The following is a 19,090-nucleotide window of genomic DNA, read 5'->3' as shown; positions in this document are numbered from 1 at the left end:
AACCATGTGAACAACCACAAAATACCGAAATATGTTTTCAATAATACATTTACTATAAAAATGACCTTAAAGCTAAGAATAGAATTTAATGAATCCCAGCGAAGATGTCGTCTTACTGACAGTCAATATGTATTCATTTCGACGCTCTATAGTGGCATATCTATTAATTAGCAGAGTTTGTATTAGTTTATTAAAAGAAAACTTTCACTATTAAAACATAAATTATTTGTCTGTGAATTTTATAATGATGTTCTATCGACCAATTTTGTGTAAAATAAAAAAAATAGCCATGCTCACTATTATCGAGCATATAATGGTGAGAAGTTAGTGTGACTGGTTAAACAAATTAACAAAGTAAAAACAAACATTAAAAAAATGAACATAATCGTGTAGAAATATGATAGAATGTAACAATATTGCAGCTGGAAAATGACGTTTGAAATATGGTTGGTTTTAGTCATACTCTCCAGACTCAGTATTAATTCAGGTAAGAAAATTTAATTACATATAATGTATGTAGTATCTTTTACTTTGAAACATTATTGTAGAAATATATATTTACATAGGTAAATATTTCTCTTTTTGTAACACAACACAAAAGAAAAGACATCATCAAAAAGACGTAGTGTAGTAGACGAAAATAATTCAATTCATTGCTTTTCAAATCCTTATATTCTTATTGTCAGTATATAATAAATAGAATAAATAGACATCATATTACATGTGTCTACATTTCAGATGGTATCATTCAGAATAAAGGTTTTTTATATAGGTACTTTTTATATTTAGCATGATCAAAATCTGCATTAGATTGATTTTTTTTCACTGCCCATTTAAATCTACTTAAGTACTTTTATAAAAATATTATAAATACGTAAAAATTACCATAACTAACAGGTAATAAAGTCAGACAACACATGAGTATTTTTTTGTCCAAAAAATAGACTAAATTACTTTTGAAATTGAACTATGAAAGTACGGATAAATATTCATATCATATAAATAATCAATATATATTTAACATAGTGGTTCGTTATGTAGGGTAACCTGGACCTAAAAGATAAAATTGTGGTAGAAATAAATTTTTGACTTGATTGAAAGATTGTCGAAAGTGTTTAACCACAATCAATATCAAGGGAAATTTCATATTCTATGAATTCGCCCGAGACCATATTTTGCTATCTCAAAGAGAAATTGATTTTTATCCCATTTTCCTCAATCGTTGCACTTGTAACTTCAAACACCATATTTGGGCGAAAAAACTAAAGCGCATGATTTACATAGATTTTTGCTAGTTTTTTTAGCTGTGATATTTTGTTTTGAATGTAGTAGCTTTTTTTAGAAAGAATACTAAGGGCTCTTGACCAATTTCATAAAAAGAAAGTCTTACATAAAAACTTAGAATTTTACTTAATATTTACATATTGGTGTTAACAAGGAGCCTCAGGTTATTCTATGTCTAAATTAATGAGCATCTGGGTAAAAGTTATACTTTTGTTTATTTTATGTATATAGTATGTATATCTTATGAATAAGAAACATATTATGTACATAGTTTCTCGTTTAGATGTTAGCCTCAAAGTGTGTAAATAGAATACTGCAAGAAATTCAATTGTTTCAACCTTCTCTTTCATGAGTTTTTGCCTTTTGTTTTCTTATGTACCATTTATATCCCATTTATTTCAAAAGCCTTTGCTTTGCTATTATAATATTATCTGTATAACAGATGAATTATGTATTTAAAGAGAAACGAAAATCAGATTTTTATTGGTAGGATATTACAAATTCACGATTGTTAAACTTTAAAAGTAAATTTATTTTCTTTAAGGCACTATGTTTAGAAGTTATAGTTGAAAGTAATTATTTATTCATGCTGAGTACGTCTTATAAATCGTCAGCTAAAACATATTCTGACTGATCTAGGCCTTAAATAACAAACTTCCAAAAGTATGACTTTTCATTAAGCTCCACTCTAAAACTAAATTTATTTCGGAAATACTCTTTATACTCTCTAATCGTACTGACAACACCCACAGTCCCTTTACTTTTATACCGGTAAATTACATACAAAACGCCTAAAAAATTGAAAATAACAATGACAGTGGTTAATATTATCTGCTGCATATTTTTAATAATTTTTTTATGTTGCAAAAACTGAAATATAGGCACTTCATATCATTGTCATTAAATTGAATTTATGTATATAACAATTTATTATATAGGGGAACGTGGCCCAATTGCGACCCCCTAAATTCTGTTTCAGGAGGATTGAAAAAAGTCATATTAAAATGAATTAAATCTTTCCAAGTTTGGTACCATTGGAAAGGTCATTTAATAAGCTAACTTTGTTCTATAGATGCAAACATTCTAACTCTTACCTGTTCTGAGTAATAGTCGAATTAAAAAAAGTTGCTAAAATTGCACTTTTTCACCACGGTGTTCTAATTGCGACCCCCCGAGTGTTCCAATTGCGACCCCCTGTTTTTGCCGTAATTTGTGAGTTTTTCACTAGTAGATCACTTTTATCACTACTATAAATAGGAAAAACGCCATGAATTACACGGAAAAGCCGGAAAATCAAGAATTTATTTTCAATTTTCCCCACATTTGTTTTGACATTTCGCCCTTGAGGTGACTACACGGAATTTCACACACACAGACAATTGCGCACTCACTGACGTAATTCGCAGAAAATCCACGAAAATTCTTCTGAGGAATGCGTAAATTACACTAACTACACTCCCCTTTGGCGTTAGGAACATTTTCACTGCGAAAAAACTTCCAAGAAACGTAAAAAAATAATGATTTTCCTGGAATCAAAACACAGCGCGGTCTGTGTGAGAGAGACACTTCCACACCACTACACGCATGCGCGACAGCTTCACCGTGGTGAGTGGTGGAAACAGACGGTCCGAATTGAAACATTTTGGGGGTCGCAATTAGACCATTTTGCATGTATTACATTTTCACTTAATTACTTAAAATACCTAAAATCTTTCAAAAAATTGTAAATCAAGTAATAATCTAGACCCTCTAAGCTACAGAATCGCGGCATAATATGAGACATAATAGTGGGAAAAAAACTCATATCAACTTCGTTTCTAAAATCAGAAAATGTCGGCCAAGTGCTGAAAATGAATTTTGATTTTTTATTAGTCCTGTTGTATGCCAAATTAATTTATTTTAGGCGCTAACATTACCTTACTATAATATCTTCATAATGTAGTGAAACTAATTTTATAATATTTCGTCATTTACGAGAAAAAGGGGAGGTCGCAATTGGGCGGCGGTCCGAATTGGGCCACGTTCCCCTACTTTATAACAGGCAATGAAAACAACAAAAATAAGCTATATAATGCACTAATGTAAATATGTACAGTAATTTGTACTGTACGCACTTCAGAATATATATCAATTATTTGGATTATAAATGGAATAAATAGTATAAATGGATATTATGATGTGCATATTATCAAAAAACAAACGTACGAAATTTATTAAAATATTATTATTGATTAATATGTCAGATAATGTAATGCAAATTTCATTTACGTTTTAATAAACTACAAACTTTTTGAATATGGTAAAATTAGAAAAAAAAAATTCATTAATCAACATTTATATATGTAGTTTTTCAAGTCTAATTGTAAGTGAGTTCCAGTTGATTCTATAAGATTCAGTAGAAAAGTGATTTTGAAAAGCTTTTTGTATTTCAACTTTTATATAAATATACTAGTCAACCCGAGCCCCCAATCACGTGTGAGCAAATTTCATTTTAAGCTATAAATGGGGGGCGTATATTAGCAGGGGGATGAATAATACGGTACCCTGGAAAATTTATAAAATAAAAAAATCCCGTTATCTGACCCTTCAGCAGGTAGAAAATGGGAAAAATCAATTTTTCCGTGGGGGCGCTACAAAGGGGGGTTGGGGCGGAATCCCATATAGCGCTTGCAACTCGTATTGACCCTCCCTACCCCCATACCAAATTTCATCAAGATCGGCCCAGCCGTTTAGGAGGAGTTCATGTGCCACAAACAAACAAACAAACTTTTCAGCTTTATATATCGAGGGTTGGAAAATATACTATACTAACTCATTTTTGTTGATTTTCAGGAGAGCGATTTGAAGTTTGAGATTTACATTGCTTCTTATGTAAAAATTTTTACAGTTTTCGCTGTAACTTTGTAGGGAACAAATATTCGAATTTGTCCTTTTGAGGGAAGATGAAGGACATCAAAAGCTATCGAAAAATGCGTTAAAAATATACTATACTAACTCGACTTAGTATAGTGTATTTTCCAACCCTCGATATTAAGATTTCCTTTTTTATTCCCACGCCTTCCGATTTGAAGGACTAGAATTCATTTTTGACTGATTTTTTAATAACATTTTTCAAGAAGCCTTTTCTAATTTTTAGTTTAGTTTTTGTGTAGCCTTTTCTACGACCTTTTCTTATAAAAAATCTTAGTAATACCTATACATACATCTACGAAATAGTTAAAGTCATTGTAGAGATAATTTCTCTTAACTTTTTTTTTGGTAGGTTGACACATACTTTTTGTGACAGATGTTACCCTACTTAAAGGGTATTGTTTAAAATAAAGTTACAAGTTCACTATAAAATCTCCATGTCATAAAATTATATTAGGGAAAATAATACCCTACATTTTCTCGACCTAATAGGTACATATAATGAAAAGCACAAAGAAAATTTTTTGCTCACTATATCTTGCCGGTACACGAAAAATATAATAAAGAAAAGAACAATCTGATTGCAACTTCACTAATGCAGAAAGTTTGAGTCTTCAAATATGCAAAAATCCAGTTTCATAGCTTTACAGTCCGGTATTATTTAACTTCACTTCGGAGGTTTTTTAAACAAAACTATTTTAGCAAAATACAGTATTGATATACACCAGCGCCATTATGTTCTAAAACTACAAGTTTTGACTAGAGACAAACTATATGTTAATGAAAAAGAGAAACATACCTATAATCTGAACTGGCTATTATGTATGAAAGATATTAATAGAGAATTTATATTTCAGTGACATGTCATTTACTACGCAAAGACAAGGTTGACGTGGTCAGTATGATAAGCAAGACGAAACGAGCCGTTCCACCAGAATATGCAAGCACTTCCAGTTTAGCTGTCTGCGAAACCTTTGTGATTGGAGACCCAGAAGCAAAAACACTCTACAGTCCAGCCTATCCAGGCAATTATCCAAATAAAACCGACTGTGTTGTTGTTCTCGAAGGTAAGTTTTTTATCTTATTTGTGAGTTTTCTCCCTATATTTAGAATTGAAAAAATATGTTACGGTGGTCACGACTTTTCTTTTCTCAAACATCCTCTTTATCTCTTTCCTTCCTTCTTATTTTTATAACATAAAATTTTAAGAGTATAGGTATGTGTACTTACAGCATGAAATAAGTTGCGACATAAGTGTAAAAGCTTTTGGACTGTCGGTATTAAAGTTATTTCATGGTGACGCCACAATTTCTTTTATATTTTCTCATGACAAGAAAACGAAGAGCGATACTTTCATCTAAGTACATATATGAGCAAAAAAAAACATTTCACTTAGCCCCGAGGGATTCTAAAAAATTCTCTCCTTCATTCTAGTGAAAATATGAGTTTTCTCTAGCATATGCCATGAATATATCCTCGTAAAGCAGACGATACAAGAATTGTTGATTATGATACGTGTACATATCAGCAGATGCTTATATGATGGTTTCATTGCTTCCGGGCATATAATGAGAAAAGGGAAATCCACTGCTTGTGCCAGGTAAAGTTGTCGGCCGAGTGTATAACAGGATACACAACACAGCCACACACATGTGCACATTCACACGGGATATGTTGTCCTGTTTTGAGTAAAATAGGGTCGTTTTTTCGAACTGAGACTTTTTGTCCCAATTTTCATTAATATTTATTAATATTATGTAGTTAGACCGTGTCCCCAATCACGAGTAAGGAAAGGAGGATATTCAGTCATGGGTGTGGAGTTGACTTGAGGAAGCAATTTTAACTAGCAATTATATTTTTTAGAGAATTAAAAATAATTTTAAAAAATCGCCAAAAAAAACTCACCGATTTTCACTGTTATCAAATAGAAAAACAAAAACCAAAAAATTCACTCAAAATACTAAAATATGCACGGCTATTGCCTCTTTTGTCCCTCTTTTAATGATTCAAAACATTCGCATTAATTTTTCGTAGCGACAAACAACTAAACTTTTTTTCTTACTAAAGACTTCAATATTCTTATATTCTGAAAATTCCTGTAGGTATTCCTTTATAATGTTCTTATGTCCAAATAAGGCTATATACATAGATTTATTTTATCTCTCATGACAATTTACATAATGTACACATGTACATAATATTTATATACATTATACATATTTATATGATAATTAAAGGGCACTAAAATACTAAAAGCAGCAGGTGCCCAATTAAACCAAATAACCCTGTGTTCTAATTTATTGTTCTCATTTAACTTTTCTTCTATATAGTTCATATTGTCCACAAGCTATAGCAAATACTAAATGAGATTTAAACTGCAGATATTTATTTATCTATTCGTAACACGAAATCCTAGGACATTATAAATATGTAATTAATGTTTGTTCTCATATATTTATCTCAATATAATGCAAGCTCCGTGAAAGTTTACACAGGCGCAAAAGCGATATCTCGGAACGTTGCATTTGAACGTGATTTTTGTTTAACTTTATTTGATAAACCATACTTATAAAAGACAGGCTGCATTTCCAAATTATGATAACAACATATTAGTTACGTGTACATAATGTTGCTTAGAGAAAAAATATTATTATTTATTCCTATATAGATAGGGTTTTACGAGGTTTCGATTAAACAAGGTCAGGTTAACGTTTCATTCATCGAGTGCCAGTATGATTTACTAACTTTTCTGCCTTAATACATCGCAACTAATAATGTATCAATATTATGATTTTACAGACATTAAAAAAAAAAGCTCACAAACGAAATAAAATTGTCGTCACTTCAAGTTTATTCCTTTGTTATTTTCAAAGACCAATTTTCAATAATTCTGAGTTGTCATTTTGTCTTAATTGATAGGTATTTCATAAAATAATTAACAAAATTTCTTTTGCAGCTCCTGTGGGGTTTCTGATACGACTAGATTTTAGAGATTACTTCAATATAGAACCGTCAGAAGATTGTAAATTTGATTTCTTAGAGGTAAGTAATTAGACAGTCATCACTTTTGAAGTACATAATTGGCTAAGGATTGAAAATTGAGAACATTTCATGAATATTTTATACATAAACCAAAGAAAATATTACAACAAAAAATGAAACATTGAAAAAAAATTCAACATTTTTCTATCGGGTTTCCTTTGGTAGATAAGAGACGGAGGTCATGGCTTTTCCAGCTTGATTGGGCAATACTGTGGAACTGATTTTCCACCAATGGTCACATCGAGGGAGCGCCAATTGTGGCTTCACTTTCATTCTGACGAAAATATCGAATATGCGGGTTTTGTTGCCGTTTATGAATACATCCCACGTCCAACAAGCTGTAAGTATATTTCTCATTTATATTCTGTTATATTATATATAAAAATATGTATTTGTTTTATTGTATCACAAAATGGAGCCGTTTTCTACCAACGACACTTCACCCATAAAAATATATGTACATGTATGAGATGTTGCCTTCCATAAAATCATGAAGCGTTTCACATTCATAAAAATTAAGGATTGTATTGTCAACATTTTTCTCACTCAACTCGCTCCTTAATATACCTAGTTATATAGACTTCCGGGCCTTTCAGGGATTTTCTTAATACCTATACAATGCATTCAATATATGAAATGTATTTCGATAATGTATACGATAAAGTCGTGAATTAGAAAATATACTTTTAAAAATATAATGAAGCTATGCAGTTTGCAATAAATCTTTTAATTAAATTGAACCTTTTGTTAATAATAAAACATTCGTAGTAAATTAAAAAATATATATAATTCCAATATAGTTTTGTTCTAATGAAGAAAAAGTCAAAAGTTTAGTTTTATAAAATCCTAGAACATGTAATGTTGATACATATGGTTGATGATTACCTATAAGATAGCTATCAGATTAACCAAAATTTCAGACCAACTATACATTAACCATTAAAACGATAATTTTTGGAATGTATTGATTGTACAGACGCTACAGACAATTGAAATTATCTACTTTGTAAATTTATGGTATGCTCAGTATATGGTACACTTTAATTTCCTGATTCAAAAATCAAAATGCTTGTGAAAGCTGTATGGGGAAATATTGTCATGGCTTGTATAGCCGTACATAATGTATTAGATATTATCACTGTACATTATGTATGTATGTTTGTATGTACAAGATATGTATAAATAATTTATTCATAAGTCGAAAGTAGTATATGTGACATATAAAATATTGAATATTCAGATGATGTCCTTTCACCCCATTTGGCTATGTGTATCCTACCACTATATACACTGCTGTCTAAAGATGATATGGGACGTTTGTAAGAGAAAAATGTTGGTCGTGGAAAGTGCTTCAATAAATTTCTCGACTTGACTTTCCTCATAGCCTAGTCTTGGTCGTATGTGTACTATATATATTGATATAATGTGGCATCTCGATATACATATTCCCTGGGTGGTCTCTATTAGAATGTATACAAGAAGATAACCACTTACAACATACTAAATATATCAAATCATTTGAGCAATTCTCCATTAGAAGGTCATACATTTATATATATATATGTGCAATATTTATATAAATGTACTTACATTATATATGTGTAATATATATTACATATATTACGTATATATGTGTCTATTTGAAAGCCCAACTGTTCAGAAGATTTACTAATATCCTGACTTAATCGTCTTCCGTGTTCTATCCCAAAATAGCTATTTATGATGATTCAAACTGCCGGTTAGAGGTGGGTGGGTACGAAGGATGGGTTAATCGGACAGATATACCCACTGAGAAAATGCAAATCTCCATGGAGCACAACTTACCATTAGATTGTATGTGGGTGATACGTGTATGGGATGGTTGGAAGGTTAGTATTTTAGACATATCCTGCCACTTATATTATTTATGTATGTATGTACATATGTCTAAACAAAATTTAAACCTAAACGTACGTAAATACCCCCAGAGGAAATAAATAGATTATTAATTATCAATTTGGTTTTCATTAACAGATTCAACTGGCTTTTCAAAAATTCAAATTAGAGAAACCTAATGATTGTGACAACAATTTCGTTGATGTATTTGGAGAGAAAACAGACATCCCAAGCCGGTAAATATTTTGCATTTTACTTCATTACTATATTACTTTTGAATTGAAACCAAGATTCATGAGTTAAGGAACATATCAAAGCAAATAACATAAGAGAAATGCATGTTACTCATGTTTGGTGATTATTTTTCATTGCTTCTTATGAAAAGTCATAAAAAAAAATTCAAAGAAGTTTTGTTTGATAATACCGTTAAATAATATAAAATAAAGTTAAATCTGGAAGATCGAATAAAAAATGTCTATCTTTTTCGGTTTAGCTTGCACCGAAATTCGACAAAATAATGCAAATATATAAATTAAACATGATTATCACTAACAAAAGCAACCTCCATGAATTGAAAAAAAAAAACAATTTAATTAGTCAAGAAAATTTGGAATGGTAGAAAAACAAATTTCCTTGAGAAAAAAAACCACCTGCTTTCTGATAAATTCCCTACAACTTTATGAAGTCTAAGATTGTTCATGACAGAGAACTTTAATGAAATTACTTTCCATTTCAAATGGAAATTACACATAATATCTTTCAATTAATAGTCGGCCCAGTAGAGCAGTGGCAAAGCAGACGGTCCCAGTGTCCGTTTGCTCTGTCCCTGGGAGGGTCGGCGGGTTCGAGGCTCGGTGGTGTTCGATTGGCTGTAATGCAGATATGAAAAAAGATCTCATTCGGTCAGGAATGCCCCCACTCGTTCCCACCAGTGCAATATTACAACGAGAGGCAACTCTTGAACTGATATTGACTGCTCTGCACCGTTGCTTGTGATAAAAACTTATGAATGAGGAATATTCCTAACACAAAGTCACAATGCAACAAAAATGCCTCTCTGATGTTGACGTCAGGCGGCAGCCGGTCATTAAAAAATCAAAGCCAAAATTTGTGTGTGAGAAGCCAATCCCAGTAATGGGACAAATGGCTATGTGTGTTGTTGTTGTTGTTGTTGTTGTTATCTTTGAATTAATCCCTATTTCTGTCTTTAAACAAAATTGTTTAGAAGCACAATGAAAACTAAGAGAGGTTCAAAAAAGATTCAAAATTAAAGAGATTTTTGAACATTAATTTTTTTTTACAATTAATAATACAAAAAATCAGAGAGACTACACAAGAATTGTTTTTATAGTACTTGCTTAAATCTTTATCCCCACATAATTCGCTACCAATTTTTTTAAATATTTTTTTTAATGTAAGCAAATTTAAAAAAAAAATAAATGAAGTATATTTTTCAATATATCCATCCTTTGCCATAGGATAAAGAATTTCTGTGGTTCAATTGCTGATTCTGTCACATCCAACAAGAACATACTACATATTCGCTTCTATGCAGAGCCACCAGCTATAAATTCAACGTTTTCCATTCTTTTTACGGCGTTTCGAGAGAAACCGGCAGGCGAAAGTAAGATAAATTTCAGCAAGAGAAGGAACCTTCTTTATTATTGTGATGACAATTGAAACAATTTCATTTTATATCTTGTCGTCCTATCATTGGAAATCTATTCAGCATGTGAGGATGATGAATATGATTGCGAAGATGCAACTTGCATATCTGACACACTGAGATGCAACGGTCGGGTGAATTGTCGCTTTCGATGGGATGAGGATGAATGCGCAGTAAGATTTTCACAATATTGGATTCACGCATGTATGCAAGTTGTATAATAGTCTAAGCAATTAATTTAATTTTGTCTACAGACAGACAGTGAAGGCCAATCGGAACACGTTGTCATCATTATTGTAGTCTTTGGCCTTATATTGGGTGGAATGTTTGCAGCCTTTTTGATCAGTTGTCTGAGAAAATTAATACGAGACCACAAAATTATTAGGGTAAGTAAAATCTTTTTTTTTTAAGATTAAATAATATTAAAAAAAAACATCCTAAGTAAATTATTTAAAATAAGATTCTCCAAGGATAAATATTTCAATTACCTACCTAAATCGAAAAACACCACTTTATAGAAAAACCATGAAAATTAAAGGATGAAAATTTTCTACAAAGTAATTTTTCATATGGAATTGATATCCAGAATGCAAAAGTGGCCAAACTCCCCGTTCTCCTCATAAAAAATTATTTGTTACAGCAAAAAAATGTTCAAAGTTTTTAAACTACATACTCAATAAGATCTTTCACCACTAAACTATATAGTAGTAAAAGATGAACATCGTTAAAAATAAAATTTTCACTCGTTATCCGAAAAAAAAAACTTTTTTAAGAGTATATGGAAAAACTTTATCTATTCTAGTGTATAATCTCTCTCAATACAGAGGTCCTTTTTTTATAAACATATACCTCATGTTCTTCTCAGATGAGAAGTTTCTCTCAGTATATAGCAATAATGCTGTACACGATATAGCAGGATATTGCTCTTTCAATCAGTGTGCATTGGTATGGTACCCAGGGTCGGAAACGAGAGAAGGCAAACTTATGCTGTACTCAATGCATGGCAGCTGAAGCTTGATCAAGCTTTGTCACTATTACACTTACTACATACATAACTACATTTGCTCCCTCATTTTATTGTACATTGTATACATATATTTAGGCCATATATTATAGTTTTGTGTAACACTTTTGGGGTTGCACGCGCGGGACAAACTCTTCCAGAATTTCTCATCACAACTAGTATACTGAAAATTGTTTAACATCCGCTTAACATCTTATAATACAGAGAGTATATCCCAGAGAGAAAGACCATGATAGACTTCCTCTCAGATGCTTTTTCGTTAGAATTTGGGTAAATTAACACTACATGTTGGGAAATGTTAGTTATATGTTAAAGAGATTTCAGTGTAAACAGAATGAGAAAATGAGGTAGGAAAGTGGGCAAACGGCTCATCAAGAGCTTACAAAATTCCAGACAATTTTCCTACAGAAGACACAATCTAAGTTCTTTGCTGGATTTGAAAAGTTTTAGATTGCTTTTAAGGCTCGTCATGCAGAATGAAGTATAATGTTATTTCCTTGAGACAAACGATGTTCTGTGTGAGCATATAGAATCTGTTCTCCAACTTTAACCCAAAAATATGTTTTCATGTGTACTTCCTTGAATGGTCGATAACGGAATTTATGGAAACTTTAATTGAATAAGTTATTTTTAGAATAAAAAATAAACTTCTTAACAATTAACAAAATCTTACAATTAATTGCAATACAAACAGTATGTCCCATAATATGTTTTGGAAATTAATTAGGAACTTTCAAATTAATGTGTTTTAAATTATTAAGTGGTCATTGCAAAATACGGAAATTATGCCTCATCAACATAAATCAGAAAATGTCCTATACATAAAAAATGTTGAGAAACGAATTTCAATTTCAAATAACTTTCCTGAATATCTCCACTTGTATATTCATATTTTTATTTACCAAATCTTCAAAAAAAATTGCAATATTCTGTGTAATAGGGCGGCCGGCCCTGTTCCTAATATGGAACGTAGTGCCAAAATATTATTATGAAAATTGCTAAAGGTTTGCAACATATTTTATAAAAAATCAATTATCTTCTAATTTATACACAAAATGTAATATTTTTTTTAACTCACCCCTAAAGTCTTTGGTATAATAAAATACGAAATAAGTATAGGTATACGATTATTTCGTAGATGTGTTTAGTTGTTTTTAAATTCCATATCTCATTGTTGTATGATATAATTTTGAAAAATTTTATAACTAATGGAAAACTTGTGACAATATCGATTGTATATAAAACCTCATACATAACGAAGGGTCACAATATTCCGGATGCTTATATCTGATAAAAGTTTTCATATCTTCTTCGTGTATAAATTCGATCCTGATAATAACAAGCATTTTACATATGGGGTGGTCAGAAAAAAAGGAGGAAAAAATGAGGGTATATAGAGCTACATAATTCTTGAATTATCCTGATCACCCTATGTATAAGAATATTATATATAAACCCATTTAATAAACTAAATTTTACAAAATCGAAAAAATGTATCAGGATTTTATTAGATATTCAGTAACACGAGCCCCCAATCGCGTGTGAACATTCATTTTGAATCAAAATATTAGAGAAATAAAGAACCTATACAAAAATAATAATTAAAAAAAACGTTCTGCTTCTTCACATTTTATTCGGGTTAGGTATATACTGAGAATTTTATTATATGCAGTAAAAATTAGGTCAGGCATTAAAAACCTTTTCTGAAATTCATTAAAATTAATCGTTAGAAATAATAGTAATACCGTGAAACCTAGAATCTTCATAACTATAATACACATAGATAAATATATCAGTAGGGGAGAGCGGGGTTAAAAAAGTCACTTAAGGGTTTAGAAAAAGCTCAAAATATCATATTTCCCAAACAGATAAAGCGAAATGTTTAGGTCATTTCTTTAGGAGATTTAGTGCTCTATAACTCTTTCTCAGATCATTTTGTTATATCTAGCTAGGAAATATGATATTTTAGGCTTTTTCTAAACCCTTATGTGACTTTATTAGCCCCGACGTCCCCTACCTATCATTCCTACCATTAAATGCATTCCACACTTAAAATCTTCTACAGTTTATATTATTATGTAATTGCAATATATTTTTGTAAAGAATTGTTTTGCTTCTCGTTTGTTTAACAACGTCTCTATTAATTTAAAACAATTGGTTTTTCCACTCACAATAGTTTTTGCATATTATCCTTATAACAATTAACGCAGATATTACTTCTTCGTCTCAAGTATTTTGTATATAAAGAAAATCTGAAGTTATTCAACTTAAAATAATTACAACCACCACCCTGTTTTATAGTGCGAAAGAAAATTACAATATTATACGGCTAGAAAATGTTTTAGGGAATTCAATGTGTTTGGTTAAACGTGTAAGCACTCGAATCGTAAACAAAATTGAATATCCTACATAATAGTTTACGTATATAATATGTAGGTATACATAATACATATACCATAAAAATATCTAATTCTTATCATCACTATTCCTTGTGCTATTCTAAAGAATATCAAAACCACATTCATGATAGTGCTCTAATAAAAAATCATCACATGCTACATATAATGTGCGAAAGAAGGGACTCCATTCAATGATTTTCTCCACATCATCCAGTTCTCATTATATTTGTTAAAGTTTTTTTTTTCTATCCTCTACCATTCCCATAATATAATTTCTTTACTGCGGATACACGTATTATTTCGTTATAATTCTACAACCTCTCTCCTACTTTTTTTTCTCTTTATACCCACCCCCTCTCTCCATTTTCCATGCTCTTAACGATCCAGTCCAGACAACCATTTCTGCAATATTTGTATTCTGTTCGGCACATCTCAGTATAGATTTCATTTCATTTTTATATTACTCACACATCCTTTTATATATCCCTCTAGTTTCACCTTGTTTCTGCCATCTATTTACTGATTTTTACTAACGAAGCATACAGAGATATACATTAAGGTTCCAAAAACTCACGTTTTATTTATTTTGTTACTTGAAACTGGTAAAATTAATTTTCTAATTTTATTCAATTCCTTCATTCGCAACGTGGTGGTTGTTTATTGAGTTAATTAAAAGAATAATTTATCATCCTAAAAATGTATGTATGTTGAAGAATATAGTGTAATAGTAGTAAACATTAAGTACTTAAGTTTTCGTCATCAAAGTACCATGAATTTGGCATAAATCTGGGAAGAAGCCGACGAAGTAAAGAGAGAGAAAAGGAGAGGAATTTTCCATATTTAATTGTTTTATTAGAAATATTTTACTAAACTAACCGGTCTTAAACCGTAGTTGATAAAATGTTGATAAAACTTTAACTTCATTATTTTAATTTTTTACATCTTTGCGTTTTGTTCCTGAACAGTGTCCATCATTATTGGATCATACCTTTTTAAATACAGGATTAAATAGGCACATTCAAAATGAAGATTTTTCTTCTGTGACATAAGGAATAATAAAATATGTATTTTTGTTCTATTTAGCGACCTATATTAGTCACACTTAGCTTAAACAAATTTTGAATTAATGCTAAATTATTAATGGAAATCCAATATCAAAGTCTTCCTTGACAATCTTGAGTAAGAGCTGTCGTCTTCTAAATCTAGCCTACATATACTAGTTATATTAACTATTAATTAATAATATTTAATTATTTATCAATTATGTCTATTATGCAGGAACACATTCGACAATCTAAAGAGAGCAAATTGGACGAATTGGGTCGTCACTCAACAAAGCTGCCCGAAGAGCGACAATCGATAAAAAAGTCCCGAGAAAATCTGTCATCGAAATTGGCTGTTTCAACTTCTTCGCCACGCGGAAAGAGCGTAGATGCTATCAGCAATACTGGGCGCATTCTAGACTCGCCAGACATTTCAAATCGGTACTATCGCGAAATTGTTCCAATTCCCTCAACTGGGAGTGTGACCCACTGTGAAATGAAACACCCCGAAGTACTCGTTGGTTGGGTAAGTTTGATGAGCTTACAATAATTCATCCCGTCTCTAACATCGTAAAAACTTTTATTCACAATTACTTTGGTATTTTTTTTTGTACCTATATATTTTTCAGAGAACAAGTAGTCTCCAAGATGAAAGTCATAGCAGCGATGGTGTGGGGATGTGTGATATTGCTTGCCAAACGAGGTAAGAAGATTAACTCTTCCACAGAACAAAGAATCCCCATTAACCAAAAATTTTGTTATATGGACAATGATGGTCCATTTAGTATACCTACTTACCTTATATACATATATATGCACTACATATTATGAATTAACTTTGCGGAACATAACTCAGATTTAAATTAAACATGACTTTTCTAGACCACATATAAGTAAATGAAATTCAAAGATTTTCATTTAAAATTCTGATTTTAATTCCATTTAAACTAATAGGATCTTATTCAGGAATATATCACAAATTAAACCATGTGGTGAATTGAACGAACTTGATGTATGAAGATTAGGTTGTGTGTTTCTAGAAGGATATTGCAATAATTTCATTTAACATGGATTGAAATTTCCACTTAAATGACTGATTTATTTATTAAATTTAAAGTTAAATTTTTAGATGAAGCAAATTTTGTATAGGAAACGGATAATCGGATAAATTATTAAAATAATTTTTTGATCTCTTTAGATCGCTTTTTTTTCACTTAAAAAAATTCATATATTTAAATCCGAGATTAAGACATTAAGATAAATTTGCAAATTTGCAAGAATTAGTCACACACATAATACAGGATATACTGCACGAAAGAGAAGTGAGGGATATAATCTTGATGGTGGGTTAAACTTCAAACAAGGATTATCTCTAATTAACTTATCACTAGGTGTACATAATGAATCTGAATGGAATTTGCATTTTATTGTTCTTATACATAGATGTTATGTACAATACCGTAAATTAGGTACAATGAATTTGTTTTGTTTCTTAATCCGAGAATTAAAAGTTGTCGATTCGGCACATGACACAGAAATATTACCCCTCCAATGAATTTATTATACATATTAATGATTTTATGTTTGTTGTATTTTATAGAGAGTCCCTGTTTCAACCCATCTTTAGGAACAAAGTTACGCAGTCTCCGATTCCTTCTAGTGAAATCCGATTTTCTACCTTTGGCTATAATTCACCACCAGCTATGTCGAACATTGGCCATGAGCTAAACAATCCAGTGAACCAGCCATCAGCTCCATCAGTGGCGAATATCCTAGAAATGAGTGACCTAGGATGTCCACCGCCACCACCCCCAATAGCACACCATCACCACTGTCAACATCACCAAATGAAAGCTTTGGAAGCTCAGAAGTTGGAAGAAGCTAAGCGAAGTCAGCGTAGCGAAGAAATTCGGAAATCTGCACCGGATGTCATTATCATGACTTCGCATTGACCTTTGTGGATAATTTTTCCTAATGTTAATTTTTATTTTCTAACTGAAAAAAAATCATTCGATGATAGAAGCGAAAAAGGCTACGTTGCTGGACATTATTGTCAAAATCGTTTTATGTTCATTAAGATAAAGAATATTTTAAAAATGTATTTTTTGTAAATAATTTACATTTATAAGTTCGGCAGCGTAAATTTTTCTTGTTATGTTTTCATAAGAACAAAAAGTCAGCAAATTATTATTATAGAAAAATATATTTCATAATTTATTAAAATAAATTTCTAGTTATTAATGGAATCTTTGGTTTTATTCATTTTATTACGGATCTGGAAGATGTTGTATCGATTGCATGCAACTTGTCGCACAGAATTTGAAGCTAAGAAATTATGTATTACTACAATGTTCTTACAAGAAATTCGCATAGGTCATCTCCCAGTGTGATGCCTTGATACATGAAAACCATAGCAATTAACAAAATATTCTACTAGTTTTTGAACTTTAAAACAATTTTTTTTATGAAAGTTTCATTGTAAGTTGCACATAACAAAATCGACAAAATAAGTATCCAACCATTTTTTAGCAGTGTAGAAAACACAGTTAACAATAGTGTAAAAACGGCTATTTTAAGAATATGTTTTATGTGTCACAAATGATGCAAAATCTTCAGCAGAGTCAAGTTATGTACGGAGGAGCATTGTAAGAAAAAAAATTAGTATCGTACATTTTCAGTGAAAATGGGAGATTTTGCAGTGCAGTAGGTGTTTATCATGGAAATATTTGCTTATAAAATGGCTCTGTAGGCTGTGAATTGAGTGAATTTAATGAAATTTATATCGTGAAGGGTGTGAAAATCGTATCGAAACTGACGCGTGAATAAGGTGAGGTTCACAATGTGTGAGAAAGTGTTCGAAGCATTTTCCCTTGATGGGAAAAGTGGGTGTAAAAAAGAAGATTTCGACCTAATTTTCATTGATAGATTTTAAAAACACAAACCCTCCGATAAAATATTTCTCCAAATTTTCTCCGGAACATTTTGTCGCCGGCAATTTTTGGCCAAATAAAATGACGACAAATTGTCAAAGGGCGGCTTCTCTTTCAGCTATATACATTTGGCATGGATGTCACTGTGCCGAGGCAATTTTCTTTCATGGAAATGATGGGTGGAATTCACTACTCAGTCGGGCTTAAAATTTTAAGTCGGTTTTTAAGTCGGTCTTAAGGTTTTAAGTCAGTTTTTTTAAGTCTGACTTAAAATTTGTAAGTCGGTCTTAAAATTTGTAAGTCGGTCTTAAAATTTTTAAGTCGGTCTTACAATTTGTAAGTCGGTTTTAAAATTTTTAATGCAGATTAAAAAATTGTATATTTTTCAAATTTTGATGTTTGGAGATTGTCAGATGCACTTTTTGGAACTTAAAAAATTGAAAAGTGTACTTACTTGCTGATTTTAAAGTGCAGAAACAATGAAATTTTAAGAAAAATGTCGTACATTTAACGTGATTTTTTTTTCATTCTTTCACTTTTCACCACGACCATGTACAACGCAACAATTTTCACGAGTTTTCTGGTATGATTTTCCCAAATTATAGGAAAGTTACGGAAATTTTTTTCGAAACAAGCCCCAAAAAACTATTTTGTGTGAAAATCACTCTTTCAGCCTAACTTAAGCACGTCATCAGAGGAGCTTAATACCACGATTCCACTAACGAATTAATGCAATTTTTCCAGAAAAATTGTGAATTTTCCTACAAGAATTTTCCGAAATTGAAAAAAAAAATTGAGCAAAATCACTTTTCTGGTGGATTTTTCAAGAGACAAACAGAAAAAAACCATCAAATTCTTTTAAGCCCTCTTTAAGCCACTCATTAAGCAATCATCTCAGGGGCTTAATCTGCGAGATT

General features: G+C 31.1%; 3 protein-coding genes across 3 annotated transcripts in view; 2 read left to right on the top strand and 1 right to left on the bottom strand.

The window, feature by feature from the left end:
- LOC129789442 (uncharacterized) overlaps nt 1-19,090 on the bottom strand; it is an 885,568-nt gene that overhangs the window by 458,909 nt on the left and 407,569 nt on the right. The window lies entirely within an intron of this gene.
- LOC129789315 (tolloid-like protein 2) overlaps nt 7-19,090 on the top strand; it is a gene marked incomplete in the record, with an annotated part of 26,201 nt that continues 7,117 nt past the window's right edge. Inside the window, 9 exon segments of the mRNA XM_055826076.1 lie at nt 7-487; nt 5,052-5,261; nt 7,151-7,236; nt 7,402-7,576; nt 8,950-9,104; nt 9,250-9,347; nt 10,590-10,735; nt 10,841-10,950; nt 11,032-11,163. Coding sequence (XP_055682051.1) covers nt 430-487; nt 5,052-5,261; nt 7,151-7,236; nt 7,402-7,576; nt 8,950-9,104; nt 9,250-9,347; nt 10,590-10,735; nt 10,841-10,950; nt 11,032-11,163 — 1,170 coding nt within the window.
- The window catches only part of LOC129789386 (beta-1,4-mannosyltransferase egh), a 15,959-nt gene continuing 14,726 nt past the window's right edge, over nt 17,858-19,090 (top strand). The window contains exon 1 of the mRNA XM_055826181.1: nt 17,858-18,070. The gene's annotated coding sequence lies outside the window, so the exon portion shown is untranslated. The remainder of the gene's footprint in view (nt 18,071-19,090) is intronic.

Source organism: Lutzomyia longipalpis, chromosome 2 (assembly GCF_024334085.1).
Source record: "Lutzomyia longipalpis isolate SR_M1_2022 chromosome 2, ASM2433408v1".
NCBI classification, from domain to species: Eukaryota; Metazoa; Arthropoda; class Insecta; order Diptera; family Psychodidae; genus Lutzomyia; species Lutzomyia longipalpis.
Note: the sequence above shows the minus strand (reverse complement) of the source record. Positions and strands in the feature narration are given on the sequence as shown.